Source organism: Giraffa tippelskirchi, chromosome 5 (assembly GCF_054371585.1).
Source record: "Giraffa tippelskirchi isolate mGirTip1 chromosome 5, T2T-mGirTip1v1.2.pri, whole genome shotgun sequence".
Lineage (NCBI taxonomy): Eukaryota > Metazoa > Chordata > Mammalia > Artiodactyla > Giraffidae > Giraffa > Giraffa tippelskirchi.
In genome coordinates, this window is record NC_137279.1 from 51,282,359 (window position 1) to 51,298,056 (window position 15,698).

A 15,698-nucleotide genomic window follows, 5' to 3' on the forward strand; every position below is an offset into this window, starting at 1 on the left:
TACTAAAAGTCACAAAATATCATCTGCATTATACTTAAAATGGTGAATTTTATGTTAATTTTACCTTAATTAAAAAAGTATTGAATTATACACTGAAGATGAATACATTTTATTATAGATACAAGATACATCAGTAAAGTTTTTTAAAAAAGAGTAATGATATTAAATTCTCATTCAACAATCTTTTGCTCTTCTTGGCCATTTGTTCTTTCACATTAATCTTAGACTCAACTTTTGAAATTCCTCCAAATTACCTATATCCATTCAAATTAATGTTTTTTGTGACTGACAGAAACCTCAACTAATTTTTTTTTTAATAAGGAAGAAGTATATTTTCTCTCTGTTCCTAGAACAAGTCAGCTTCTTTCCTGCTTTAGGGCCTTCGCACATCCTGTCGATCTGAAATTCCCTTTGACAACTGATTCCTGCTATCCTTTCGGTTCTAACATGTCATAATCTCAGAAGTTCTTCCTTTAACTACTAAGACTGTGGTAGGCTGCCTTTGCTGTTCTCTATCACAGTACCCTGATTATTTATGTCACAGTTTTCACTCTTTTACTTAGCAATTATTCACTGAAAACAGTCTATATACAAGGCACTTTACAAGGGCTAAGAAATCTTCATTATTTGTCATTACTGTAATTATGTGTTTGTTTATTTATTTATTTTGGCTGCATCAGGTCTTAGTTGCAGCATGCATGGCATGTGGGATCTTAGTTCCCCAAACAGGGATTGAACCCATGTCTCCTGCATTGCAAGGTGGATCCTTAACCACTGGACCACATAGAAGTCCCGTGTGTTTATTATTTTGCCAGCCCATTGCTTGACCCTCTCACTAGAATATAAGTTCCAAGACCATATCTGTGATCATCACTGTATCCTCTGACTTTAGCCTAGCAACTGCCATATAGTAGACAATAAACATTTGTAGATATAATGAAAAAAATGCCAGCTCTTATTACTCTTATTCTGTTAAGATTAGAGACATGAATAAAGCATTCATCTCAAAGGAGGACAAACTTGATTAGAAATCGGAATTATTGGCCTTCACAAAATAAACCAAATGAAAGATTTTTTTCCTAATCTCAGAAAACATGGATACAGACTCAGTTTCAAGCTCACAGCAGGCAGGCAACCTCTCTTTTGAACCTTGTTAAGGAATCTCAGCTATGCACACTCTCACAATTTTTCTCCATGTTCCTATTATACATTGATAACCATATAATTCATTGTCTAAACTGGAACCTTTATGAGAGATAAAGGTGAGAAACTGAGTATACAGATGAACAATGGCCAGACCCTGTAAAACAAAAGAGAAAAACAACGCTCTGATTTATAATCTGCAGCAACCAGCCCAGGAAACCAATCTGCTACCTACAAGGCAGACTTATAGGAAGTCAGAACAATATCTCTAGCAAACAATCCCAGAAGCCAAACAATAAACCCTGTAGCATTGGTCCCGAATGTCCAGGACTCCACTGACAGGACCCACCAGAAAAAAACCAAATGTATTCCCCTAACTAGTCACATGGGCTTCCCAGGTGGTGCAGTGGTAAAGAATCTGCCTGCCAATGCAGGAGACGCAAGAGATGCAGATTAGATTTCCAGGTCAGGAAGATCCCCAGGAGTAGGAAATGGCAACTCTTCTAGTATTATGGTGGGCTACAGTCTATGGGGTCACAAAGAGTCGAACCCGACTGAGGGACTGAGCACACACAACTAGTCACAGAGATGCCCTGCTTTTTAGTGAGCCCTTCTACACCTTCTCCGTGCCAATAGCCCTCAGTCAGCGCACATATGAAACCTTCCCTTCTTTCAGCTATGAAGCTTTCCCAGTCCTTTATCCGCCTTTGAGTCTCTGCCAAAATGCAAGTTCAGTTCAGTTCAGTCGCTCAGTCGTGTCTGACTCTGCGACCCCATGAACTGCAGCGCACCAAGCCTCCCTGTCCATCACTAACTCCTGGAGTCTACCCAAACCCATGTCCATCAAGTCAGTGATGCCATCCAACCATCTCATCCTCTGTCGTCCCCTTCTCCTCCTGCCCCCAATCCTACCCAGCATTAGGGTCTTTTCCAGTGAGTCAACTCTTCCCATGAGGTGGCCAAAGTATTGGAGTTTCAGCTTCAACATCAGTCCTTCAAATGAACATCCAGGACTGATCTCCTTTAGGATGGATTGATTGGATCTCCTTGCAGTCCAAGAGACTCTCAAGAGTCTTCTTCAACACCACAGTTCAAAAGCATCAATTCTTTGGTGCTCAGCTTTCTTCATCGTCCAAATCTCACATCCATACATGACCACTGGAAAAACCATAGCCTTGACTAGATGGACCTTTGTTGGCAAAGTAATGTCTCTGCTTTTTAATATGCTGTCTAGGTTGGTTATAACTTTTCTTCCAAGGAGTAAGTGTCTTTTAATTTCATGGCTGCAATCACCATCAGCAGTGATTTTGGAGCCCAAAAAAATAAAGTCTGACACTGTTTCCACTGTTTCCCTGTCTATTTCCCATGAAGTGATGGGACCAGATGCCATGATCTTAGTTTTCTGAACGTTGAGCTTTAAGCCAACTTGTTCACTCTCCTCTTTCACTTTCATCAAGAGGCTCTTTAGTTCTTCTTCACTTTCTGCCATAAGGGTGGTGTCATCCGCATATCTGAGGTTATTGATATTTCTCCCGGCAATCTTGATTCCAGCTTGTGTTTCTTCCAGCCCAGCGTTTCTCATGATGTACTCTGCATATAAGTTAAATAAGCAGGGTGACAATATACAGCCTTGACGTACTCCTTTTCCTATTTGGAACCAGTCTGTTGTTCCATGTCCAGTTCTAACTGTTGCTTCCTGACCTGCATACAGGTTTCTCAAAAGACAGGTCAGATGGTCTGGTATTCCCACCTCTTTCAGAATTTTCCACAGTTAATTGTGATCCACAGAGTCAAAGGCTTTGGCATAGTCAATAAAGCAGAAAGAGATGTTTTTCTGGAACTCTCTTGCTTTTTCAATGATCCAGCGGATGTTGGCAATTTGATCTCTGGTTCCTCTGCCTTTTCTAAAACCAGCTTGAATGTCTGGAAGTTCACGGTTCACGTATTGCTGAAGCCTGGCTTGGAAAATTTTGAGCATTACTTTACTAGCATGTGAGATGAGTGCAATTGTGCGGTAGTTTGGGCATTCTTTGGCATTGCCTTTCTTTGGGATTGGAACGAAAACTGATATTTTCCAGTTCTGTGGCCACTGCTGAGTTTTCCAAATTTGCTGGCATATCGAGTGCAGCACTTTCACAGCATCATCTTGCAGGATTTGAAATAGCTCCACTGGAATTCCACCACCTCCACTAGCTTTGATCGTAGTGATGCTTCCTAAGGCCCACTTGACTTCACATTCCAGGATGTCTGGCTCTAGGTGAGTGATCACACCATCGTGATTATCTGGGTCGTGAAGATCTTTTTTGTGCAGTTCTTCTGTGTATTCTTGCCATCTCTTCTTAATATCTTCTGCTTCTGTTAGGTCCATACCATTTCTGTTCTTTATCGAGCCCATCTTTGCATCAAATGTTCCTTTGCTGCTGCTAAGTCGCTTCAGTCGTGTATGACTCTGTGCGACCCCATGGACTGCAGCCCACCAGGCTCCCCCGTCCCTGGGATTCTCCAGGCAAGAACATTGGAGTGGGTTGCCATTTCCTTCTCCAATGCATGAAAGTGAAAAGTGAAAGTGAAGTAGCTCAGTCCTGTCCGACTCTTCGCGACCCTATGGACTGCAGCCTACCAGGCTCCTCCATGGCATTTTCCAGGCAAGAGTACTGGAGTTGGATGCCATCGCCTTCTCCGGAATGTTCCTTTGGTATCTCTAATTTTCTTCAAGAGATCTCTAGTCTTTCCCAATCCGTTGTTTTCCTTTATTTCTTTGCATTGATCGCTGAGGAAGGCTTTCTTATCTCTCCTTGCTATTCTTTGGAACTCTGCATTCAGATGGGAATATCTTTCCTTTTCTCCTTTGCTTTTCACTTGTCTTCTCTTCCCAGCTATCTGTAAGGCCTCCTCAGACAGCCATTTTGCTTTTTTGCATTTCTTTTCCATGGGGATTGTCTTGATCCCTGTCTCCTGTACAATGTCACGAACCTCTGTCCATAGTTCATCAGGCACTCTGTCTATCAGATCTAGTCCCTTAAATCTATTTGTCACTTCTACAGTATACTCATAAGGGATTTGATATAGGTTATACCTAAATGGACTAATGGTTTTCCCTACTTTCTTCAATTTAAGTCTGAATTTGGCAATAAGCAGTTCATGATCTGAGCCACAGTCTGCTCCCGGTCTTGTTTTCGCTGACTGTATAGAGCTTCTACATCTTTGGCTGCAAAGAATATAATCAATCTGATTTTGGTGTTGACCATCTGGTGATGTCCACGTGTAGAGTCTTCTCTTGTGTTGTTGGAAGAGGGTGTTTGATGGTGGTCAACTCCCTTGCTATTATTGCAAGCTCTGAATAGTCTTTGCCTGTTCTCATTTGGGTGACTTTCACTCATTTCCATGAAAGGAATACTCTTAATAATTGTGCCGAGGGCTTCCCTGACAGTCCAGTGGTTAAGAAGTCATCTTCCAATGCAGGGGGTGTGAGTTTGATCCTTGGTTGGGGAACTAAAATCCCACATGCCACAGAGTGTGGCCAAAAATTAAAATAACTTGTGCTGAGACTTCTCTGGTGGTCCAGTGTTTAAGACGCCATGCTCCCATTGCAGGGGACAGGGGTTCAATCCCCCGTCAGGGACGATCCCACATGCTGCAAGGCATGGACAAAATAGTAATAATAATTGTGCTGGATCAAGAGGCAAACACTGGGACTGTCTTGAGTAAATCAGGACACATATCACCTTAATTAAGAAGTAAAATTAGACAAGAGGCTATTTTTTAGTGAGGTACAAGGTTTGGGAGGACAAAGCTGTGAAAAATAGAAAGTAAAATGTGCCACCACCACTAGGTGGGATTGTGCCATCAAAGAATGGAGGACAATTCACTTACTGTAGGAAGATCTTGAGATGTACTTGTGCTCAGGTTACTATTCAGTAATCTTTTTGGTTTAACTGTATGTATGGTACTGTAAAATCTGAACAATGGAATTGATGTAAAATTATCTTCAAGGCAATAATTACTGGAAATAATTCCAATGGAAAGTGTTCTAGCATAACATTAGTGGTGCTGAGTATTAACTTACTTTGAATTATTGCCTACTTCACCTGATGCAATAAATGGGTGAAAAATACTCCTTGCCCTTGATAAGTTTACATTCTAGAGTACTCAAGGTCCAAATAAGTTACATAATTTTCAGGGCCCTGTACAAAATTAAAATAAGGGGCCACTTGTTCAAACAGTATTAAGAATTTCCGGACAGTAATCATGGGGCATTATCCCAGTGTTGAGCCCTTTCTGAGCACAAAGCTATTTGCAACCACACAGGTCACACACCCATGAAGCCGACCCCACATATAGGATAGTACTCTCAAACAAATTGTAGACTAATAAGTTATGCTGCTTAGTATATGTTGTAATGCTGCTGGGCCCATTTTATTCTGTGTAGTATATCTGGTGCTCAGTCTCTCAGTGAGTCCGACTCTTTGCGACCCCACAGACTGTAGCCCGACAGGCCCCTCTGTCCATGGGATTACCCAGGCAAGAATACTGGAGTGGGTTACCATTTCCCCAGTTCATGGGGTCTCAAAGAGTCTGACTCGACTGAGTGACTAACGCTTTGTGGGCTTCCCAGATGGCCCTGGTGGTAAGAATCCATCTGCCAATGCAGAAGACACAAAAGACACAGGTTCAATCCCTGGGTCAAGAGGAGGATCTTTTCTAGTAGGAAATTGCACCCTGCTCCAGTAGTCCTCTCAGGGTGCACCATTAGGGGCAGGAGAGTGGCTGATGGCATTATGGCCACAACATTCTTTGTTTACTAAAATGGCAGGCAACATTTTTATCCACACTGCCAACATTTCACCACCTTTTCTTAATTCCATCTCCTCTCCACACCTCAGTGCACTACTTCAGTTCACTTCAGTTCAGTTGCTCAGTCATACCCGACTCTTTGCGACCTCATGAACCGCAGCGCATCAGGCCTCCCTGTCCTTCACCAACTCCCAGAGCCTACACAAACTCATGTCCATTCAGTCAGTGAGGCCATCCAACCATCTCATCTTCTGTCGTCCCCTTCTCCTCCTGCCCTCAATCCTTCCCAGCATCAGGGTCTTTTCAAATGAGTCAGCTCTTTGCATCAGGTGGCCAAAGTACTGGAGTTTCAGCTTCAACATCAATCTTTCCAATGAACACCCAGGACTGATCTCCTTTAGGATGGACTGGTCGGATCTCCTTGCAGTCTAAGGGACTCTCAAGAGTCTTCTCTGACACCACAGTTCAAAAGCATCAATTCTTCGGTGCTCAGCTTTCTCCACCGTCCAGCTCTCACATCCATACATGACAACTGGAAAAACCATAGCCTTGACTAGACAGACCTTTGTTGGCAAAGTAATGTCTCTGCTTTTTAATATGCTGTCTAGGTTGGTTATAACTTTTCTTCCAAGGAGTAAGTGTCTTTTAATTTCATGGCTGCAATCACAATCTGCAGTGATTTTGGAGCCCCCCAAAACAAAGTCTCTCACTGTTTCCACTGTTTCTCCATCTATTTGCCATGGAGTGATGGGACCGGATGCCATGATGTTAGTTTTCTGAATGTTGAGTTTTAAGCGAACTTTTTCACTCTCCTCTTTCACTTTCAGCAAGTGGCTCTTTAGTTCTTCTTCACTTTCTGCCATAAGGGTGGTGTCATCTGCATATCTGAGGTTATTGATATTTCTCCTGGCAATCTTGATTCCAGCTTGTGCTTCATCCATCCCAGCATTTCACATGATGTACTCTGCATATAAATTAAATAAGCAGGGTGACAATATACAGCCTTCACGTACTACTTTTCCTATTCGGAACCAGTCTGTTGTTTCATGTCCAGTTCTAACTGTTGCTTCCTGACTTGCATACAGGTTTCTCAAGAGGCAGGTCAGGTGGTCTGGTATTCCCATCTCTTTCAGAATTTTCCACAGTTAATTGTGATCCACAGAGTCAAATGCTTTGGCATAGTCCATAAAGTAGATGTTTTTCTGGAACTCTCTTGTTTTTCGATGATCCGGTGGATGTTGGCAATTTGATCTCTGGTTCCTCTGCTTTTTCTAAAACCAGCTTGAGCATCTGGAAGTTCACGGTTCATGTACTGCTGAAGCTTGGCTTGGAGAATTTTGAGCATTACTTTACTAGCGTGTGAGATGAATGCAATTGTGCGGTAGTTTGAACATTCTTTGGCATTGCCTTTCTTTGAGGTTGGAATGAAAACTGACCTTTTCCAGTCCTGTGGCCACTGCTGAGTTTTCCAAATTTGCTGACATATAGGCTGCACTCTAATAGTCTCATAATCCAAGTAAGACCTCAAATAAGAATACTGAAAACACAATTGAAACAAGCAAACAGACAGAAACTAAAGACAGTAAATTTTTTGAAAATTGATTCTTTATTTGTATCTTCTTAGATGGAAGATAAACTTCTTTGGGGGCAAATAGATACAGTTAAGAAAATTCCGGGCAGTTTCTAGCCCAAGATGGAGTCTGCCAGTGGATGTGCTCAAGGAATTATCTGCCGAAAATACCATAAGACCAAGCGATTCCCAAATGTAACAGATGGTTTAGTTTTCTGGTTAAGCTAAATTTTTTTTTTTGACACCAAGCCCCTTTGTCAGGACTGAGTAAAGTGGGTTACTGGGTGGGAAAACAAGCAGAGGGTGGCGGTGTATTTTTACCCTGATCTAATCATCACATTGCCTTTCTTTGGGATTGGAATGAAAACTGACCTTTTCCAGTCCTGCGGCCACTGCTGAATTTTCCAGATTTGCTGGCATATTGAGTGCAGCACTTTCACAGCATCATCTTTCAGGATTTGAAATAGATCCACTGGATTTCCATCACCTCCACTAGCTTTGATCGTAGTGATGCTTTCTAAGGCCCACTTGATTTCACATTCCAGGATGTCTGGCTCTAGGTGAGTGATCACACCATCATGATTATCTGGGTCGTGAAGATCTTTTTTGTGCAGTTCTCCTGTGTATTCTTGCCATCTCTTCTTAATATCTTCTGCTACTGTTAGGTCCATACCATTTCTGTCCTTTATCGAGCCCTTCTTTGCATGAAATGTTCCCTTGGTATCTCCAATTTTCTTGAAGAGATCTCGTCTTTCCCAATTTGTTGTTTTCCTCTATTTCTTTGCATTGATCGCTGAGGAAGGCTTTCTTATCTCTCCTTGCTATTCTTTGGAACTCTGCATTCAGATGGGAATATCTTTCCTTTTCTCCTTTGCTTCTCACTTCTCTTCTTTTCCCAGCTATTTGTAAGGCTCCCTCAGACAGCCATTTTGCTTTTTTGCATTTCTTTTCCGTGGGGATTGTCTTGATCCCTGTCTCCTGTACAATGTCATGAACCTCTGTCCATAGTTCATCAGGCACTCTGTCTATCAGATCTAGTCCCTTAAATCTATTTGTCACTTCCACTGTATAACCATAAGGGGTTTGATTTAGGTCATACCTGAATGGTCTAGTGGTTTTCCCTACTTTCTTCAATTTAAGTCTGAATTTGGCAATAAGGAGTTCATGATCTGAAGCCAGAGTTCATGATCTGAAGCCAAGCTTCAGTAATATGTGCACCGTGAACTTCCAGATGTTCAAGCTGGTTTTAGAAAAGGCAGAGGAACCAGGGATCAAATTGCCAACATCCGCTGGATCATTGAAAAAGCAAGAGAGTTCCAGAAAAACATCTATTTCTGCTTTATTGACTATGCCAAAGCCTTTGACTGTGTGGATCACAATAAACTGTGGAAAATTCTGAAAGAGATGGGAATACCAGACCATCTGACCTGTCTCTTGAGAAACCTGTATGCAGGTCAGGAAGCAACAGTTAGAACAGGACATGGAACAACAGATTGGTTCCAAATAGGAAAAGGAGTACGTCAAGGCTGTATATTGTCACCCTGCTCATTTAACTTATATGCAGAGTACATCATGAGAAACGCTGGGCTGGAAGAAACAGAAGCTGGAATCAAGATTGCCAGGAGAAATATCAATAACCTCAGATATGCAGATGACACCACCCTTATGGCAGAAAGTGAAGAAGAACTAAAGAGCCTCTTGCTGAAAGTGAAAGAGGAGAGTGAAAAAGTTTGCTTAAAGCTCAACATTCAGAAAACTAAGATCATGGCATCTGGTCCCATTACTTCATGGGAAATAGACAGGGAAACAGTGGAAACAGTGTCAGACTTTATTTTGGGGGGCTCCAAAATCACTGCAGATGGTGATTGCAGCCATGAAATGAAAAGACGCTTGCTCCTTGGAAGGAAGGTTATGACCAACCTAGATAGCATATTTAAAAGCAGAGACATTACTTTGCCAACCAATGTCCGTCTAGTCAAGGCTATGGTTTTTCCAGTTGTCATGTATGGATGTGAGAGTTGGACGGTGAAGAAAGCTGAGCGCCGAAGAATTGATGCTTTTGAACTGTGGTGTCAGAGAAGACTCTTGAGAGTCCATTGAACTGCAAGGAGATCCAATCAATCCATCCTAAAGGAGATCAATCCTGGGTGTTCATTGGAAGGAGTGATGTTGAAGCTGAAATTCCAATACTTTGGCCACCTCATGCGAAGAGTTGACTCATTGGAAAAGACCCCAATGCTGGGAAGGATTGAGGGCAGGAGGAGAAGTGGACGACAGAGGATGAGATGGTTGGATGGCATCACCGACTCGATGGACATGGGTTTGGGTGGATTCCGGAATTTGGTGATGGACAGGGAGGCCTGGCGTACGGCGATTCGTGGGGTCGCAAATAGTCGGACACGACTGAGCGACTGAACTGAACTGAATCATCACAAGTATATAGTTTCGGTTTTAAGATTCCAGGTCAAGATTAACCACATTCGGACACGGTGCGCCTAGGAAGGCCAGAAACCTGTTACAGATGTGGATGGCCACGCCCCCTCAGGAACCTTCCAGCTCCCGCCCCTACGCGCGTCCGCAGAGTCGGGAACAATAAAGTTTAGCGTGTTCAAATGGGTCCTTGTCTTCCAGGGCCTCTTGGATAAGCCTGTAAAATAAGTCTGAAAAACTCCCTTCTTCTCTCAAATCTTCTTCGTGTTCTCGGTGATTTTTTTTCCCTTTACTCGCGGTACAAATGTCCTGAAGGGAACGGCATGGGATAGGCCTGCTGGGGCGCATTTCCGCGAGCAGCTGGCCCGGCAATCGCCGTGGGCATCCTCGGGGAGGCCCCCGGTTCACGTGAAGCCCTTGCCGCATCAGACAAGGCAGCTGCTATGAAGCCAAGGCCCGCGAGGTTCGTGGATAATAAGCTGAAGCAGCGCGTCATCCAGGTATGTATCCTGCACGGCCAGACCTCAGAGTGGTCCGCGTTCGCTGCCCAGGTCCTTTCTCGCCGCAGTTGGGAAAAGGGGGGAGGCATCTAGCTCGGACTGACTTGCGGCCAGCGCCAGTCTGGATTCGAGCGTTGGGCTGTTGACGACTCCACTTCTTCGCGGGTGGTTCGAGCCCCTTCCTCCTCACTGTGTGGCCGAGTTTCAAGGCGCAGCCCGAGACCGTGAGAGCCTGCAGCTTGATTAGGGCCTGCCCGTATCTGCCTGACCTCTGTGCAGATCTGTCAAGAGAGTGGAGATGGCGTTTGAGTTTAAAACTTCCTGTCTTGTGAAGCTGGGAAGGAATTATTCCTCGAAACCTTGTAGGGACGAATTGCTTTCGGGGTCATAAAGGATACGTTAACTTCCTTTCTTAGGAAACGTGGAGTCAGGTTGGGACACCAGTAAAGACAAGTACTCTGAATCTTACTTTATAACAGGCACTTTACCTGCCTTTTTATTTTTTTCGTATTCATAATCGTCAGTGGAATGCATTGTGTGGTGAATGCCTTGGACATTTAGATTACTAAGCGCTCAGTTAGAAGGAGGGAGAGAGACTTTAAGAACTATATTCTCGCCTTGTTTTTCTTTTACCTTTCCAGCTCCCATACCGTCTGTTTTTGAATCTGTCTCTTCCTGTCATCTTTAAATGTTGTGAGTGCCTTGAGCACCTGTGCTCTTAACTTCTCTTTATCTTCTCCAATCTATGCATACTTCTAGGTGATCTCATCCAGTCTAGTACCTTTAAATATTATACGTCCATTCATGACTTCAAAATTTATGTCATAATCCAGTGCTGATTTTATCTTGAATTCTAGATTGATATATCCAGCTGCCTATTCAACATCTCCTCATGAGTATCTTATAGGATTTCAGCTTAGCGTATTGATCTTCTCCAAACTGTTCCTTTGTTTGTGTTGTTCATTTCAGTAAATGACATCGCGCCATCCATCCATTTGTTAAGGCCCAAAACCTTAAGAATCAGAATCATTCTGACTCTTGCTTCCTGTAACCAATTAATCAGTAACCTATTTGGCTTTACCTTCAAAATATACTTCATACCTAATCATTTGGGCTTCCCTGATAACTCAATTGGTAAAGAATCCGACTGCAATGCCAGAGACCCCGTTTCGATTCCTGGGTCGGGGAGATCCCCTGGAGAAGGGATAGGCTACCCACTCCAGTATTCTTGGGTTTCCCTGGTGGCTCAGCTGGTAAAGAATCTGCCTGCAATGTGGGAGACCTGGGTTCAATCCCTGGGTTGGGAAGATCCCCTGGAGAAGGGAAAGGCTACCCACTTCAGTATTCTGGCCTGGAGAATTCCATGGACTACAGTCCATGGTTTCACAAAGAGTTGGACAGAACTAAGAGACTTTAACTTTCTTTCTAATATCCTAGTCCAAACCACACTCCCTTTAGACTGTTGTAATACCTCCTAACTGATCTCACTTAATCTGTTCTACACAGAGCAGCCAGGGAAATCATTTTAAAGGGAAAATTGGAGTGTGCCAGGGTCCTACTCAAAACCCTTCTGTGGACTTTCAGACATAAAGAGTAAAATCCATCTTAAATAGCCATATGTATTTTGGCCCCATCTACCTTTTTGTCCATTGCTTTTTTCCCCTTTTGTTCTCTCCCTTGATTGCAATGTCCTATCCACATGGACCTTCTCAAACTTCCTGGGCGCAGGACTTTAGTTTTCGCAGTTTATAAACTTAATTGCTCTTTCTCTGAACGTTCGCACAATTTGCTTCTTCAGTTTATTCAGATCTCTGAGCAATGACTCCTAATGGCTAAATCCAGTGGCCTCTTCTCAGTCTCTGCCACACTGGAATGCTCTGCAGCATTTGACATTAGCAGTTTTCCTCTCTTGCTTTTACTTTGGTTTATTATAAAAGCAGTAGGGGGACTTCCCTGGTGGTCTGGTGATTGAAACTCCATGCTCCCAATGCAGGGAACCTGGGTTTGAACTCTGGTCGGGGAGCTGGTTCCCACATGCTGCAATGAAGACCAGGGATACTGTGTGCCACAACTAAGACCTGGCACAGTCAAATCAACAGTAATTAAAAAAAATAAGAGTAATAGGTTCTTATGGTTTAAAATAAAGGGAACTGGAGGGTATAAAATGAGAAGAAAGAATTCTTTTCGTCTCCACTCCACTTCTGCGTGAGTAATCATGGAGAGTTTCTGTTGTACCTGTCTTAAAATTTTGTATGCATATATGCACTTATAAGTGTATATATTTTTTTAAATCACACAGGCTCATCTGCGTCTCTTCTGCTGCTTGTTTCATTTAACAATATGTTTTAGACATCTTCTTTCAAGTAGTACACTTGACTCCTTTTAACTAGCACATTAATCTATTGCTCTGTAACAGATTACTCTAAAACTTAGCAGATTAAGGTGGTTTTAGTCCTGTTGCTTTTTGATTTGCAGTGGGTTTGAGATGTGTATGTGTAATTCACGATTGACTGTGGTAAATGACAACATGCTATAGGAGTCCGGAAAAGGGGACAGTTAACTGAAACTGCAGCTTTAGACACCTAGTCTCTTGCCACTGGAGGCATTTATGCAGAGGCAGTTCTCATGTGTTAGGGATCCTTGAGAAGAAATTGCTGTATGAAGTGGGGAATCTAGACTAGATAACTAGCTGCTGCTGCTGCTGTAAATCGCTTCAGGCGTGTCCGACTCTGTGCGACCCCATAGACGGCAGCCCACCAGGCCCCTCTGTCCCTGGGATCCTCCAGGCAAGAATACGGGAGTGGGTTCCCATTTCCTTATTCAATTGCATGAAAGTGAAAAGTGAAAGTGAAGTCACTCGACTCTTAGCGACCCCATGGACTGCAGCCTACCAGGCTTCTCTCTCCATGGGATTTTCCAGGCAAGAGTACTGGAGTAGGTTGCCATTTCCTTCTCCGAGATAACTAGCAAATATTGAAATTTGGGAGTTGTTCACTAAACATTCTAGGTTTGGAATCTGGCCCTGTAATTTATGGGCTGGTAAGCAAGTAAGTAAGTTTTTAAAGCTTCAAATCAGGGAAGAGGGCTTCTCTTGTTACTCAGTGGTAAAGAATCCGCCTGCCAATACAGGAGACATGGTTCATCCCTGATCCAGGAAGATCCTACACGCCCCGGAGTAACTAAGTCCATGTACCACAACTACTGAGGCTGTGCTTTAGAGCCTGGAGCTGCAGACACTGAAGCTTGCACATCCTAGAGCCCCTGTTCTGAAGCAAGAGAAGCCACTGCAATGAGAAGCCTGTGCAGCAATGAAGACCCAGCACAGCCAGTAAATAAATAATTTTTAAAAAATAAATAGGGGGAGAGTAACATTTACCTCATAGCATTGTGAGCACTAAAAGAGAGAATGTGTAAAAGGCCCCTAGAACAGGTTTACCAGGCCCTTAGTTTCTTAGTAGTTTTTTTCATAGTGTTTCCAAGTCCCAAAGTCAGTCAGTGAAAGTCACTCAGTCGTGTCCGACTCTTTATGCCCATGTGGACTATACAGTCCATGGAATTCTCCAGGCTAGAGTACTGGAGTGGGTAGCGTTTTCCTTCTCCAGGGGATCTTCTCAACCCAGGGATCAAACCCAGGTCTCCCGCATTGCAGGCGGATTCTTTACCAGCTGAGCCACCAGGGAAAATACGTTTGTATTGGGTTGGCCAAAAAGTCCACTCAGGTTTTTTACTTTGGCTGACCCAGTATTTCATTCTTAAATAACCACAGTTATTTACTGGTGAAATTTGTGTGCCTTTTGGACACTGCACAACTTCTCATACTTTGAGATCAGATTGACACTGCTACTCATTTCCTGTTCCACCTTGATTTTTATTATAGCAAATGCTTGTTCCACCTTGATTTTTATTATAGCAAACGCTGGAAACCCAGTTTTGCAAAGATATGACATCATCAGAAGGTGCTTTAATATTGAAACCATGAATTGTCTCAGGCTAGTACAGTTGACCATTGAACAATATGAGGGTTGAGATGCCAACATCCCCCTCTCCCCCCAACCCCATTCATTTGAAAATCTGTGTATAGCTACGGTTGGCTTTTTCTATTTGTGGTTCTATATTGGCATATTGAACCAGCCCTGGATCATGTAGTACTGTAAAATGTATTTATTGAAAAAATCTGCTATAAGTGGACTGGTGCAGTTCAAACCCATGTTGTTCGAGGGTCACATGTAGTTCCTGCAGATGGACATATCAAATATTATTGTGTTCCTTCAAATTTAAAGTATCCCTTAGTGTTCATGAGTTCAGTGCTTTGTTGTGGTATGTTTGGGAATCTAGGGTATAATAATCTCTCACCTACTGCCTTATAGCCATTCTGATTATTGTTATTGCATTGCTATAGTGATTAATAATGTTAATTAAATTCTTTGATTCTGACTTGGCAATTATCTGGTGATTTTTATTTGTGTTTCTAGCATACTTTATTAATGAAGAGTTTACGTTGACGTGTAACATGTTCAAATAGCTCAATTGCTTAGTTGTTGATTACAGTCACTGAGTTTGAACTCTTGTGTTGTATTGATCATGTTTTCTGTTTTAGTACCTCACCAGTAACAGATGTGGCAAATATGTGGACACTGGAGTCTTAGCATCTGATTTACAAAGAATGTACAGGTAAAGAAATGTAATCTCCAGATTTTTGCTTTTCTTTCCTACCATTTTTTTTTAAAAGATTTATTTGTTTATTTATTTATATGACTGTGCTGGGTCTTCATGCTGTGAGGGCTTTCGTCTAGTGGCAATCGGGAACTACTGTCTAGTTATGGTACTTGGGCTTCTCATTGCAGTGGCTCCTCTTGTTGCAGAGCATAGGCTCTAGAGAGTTTGGACTCAGTAGTTGTTGCTCCTGGGCTCTAGAAGACAGGCTCAGTAGTTGAGGCACATGGGCTTAGTTGTCCTGTAGCATGTGGGATCTTCCTGGGCCAGGATTCAAACCCATGTCACCTGCAATGGCAGGGGATTCTTTACCACTGAGCCACCATGGAAGCCCCTTTCCAACCATTTTTTAAATTTCCATCCTGCCTAAATTTCCAGTTGATATTTACAGCTGCTAGCTTTAATTCACCAATCCACAGGTTTAGAACTCAGTTCATTTATACATTTCAGTTCAGTAGCTCAGTCGTGTCCGACTCATTGCAACCCCATGAACCGCAGCATGCCAGGCCTCCCTAACCATCACCAACTCCTGGAGTCTACCCTAACCC

The 15,698-nt window shown here is 42.9% G+C and overlaps 1 protein-coding gene and 1 long non-coding RNA gene across 21 annotated transcripts in view; one reads left to right on the forward strand and one right to left on the reverse strand.

Moving 5' to 3' along the window:
- Window positions 1–7,524: 7,524 nt before the first annotated feature.
- Window positions 7,525–11,213, reverse strand: LOC145506592 (uncharacterized). The gene is made up of 2 exons (XR_014054057.1): window positions 11,071–11,213; window positions 7,525–10,718 (listed from the first exon to the last, which is right to left on the reverse strand). It is a non-coding gene; the product is annotated as an uncharacterized LOC145506592 (long non-coding RNA).
- The window catches only part of NVL (nuclear VCP like), a 92,132-nt gene continuing 86,798 nt past the window's right edge, over window positions 10,365–15,698 (forward strand). For 11 of the 20 annotated variants that reach the window (XM_081491575.1, XM_081491577.1, XM_081491584.1 and 8 more), the window contains exons 1-2: window positions 10,365–10,437; window positions 15,035–15,108. In XM_081491575.1, coding sequence (XP_081347701.1) covers window positions 10,381–10,437; window positions 15,035–15,108 — 131 coding nt within the window. In that variant the 5' untranslated portion in view covers window positions 10,365–10,380. Of the gene's footprint in view, window positions 10,489–10,552; window positions 10,869–13,566; window positions 13,766–15,034; window positions 15,109–15,698 lie in introns of those variants that run through there. The other 9 variants (XM_081491578.1, XM_081491579.1, XM_081491581.1 and 6 more) reach the window with 6 other exon arrangements.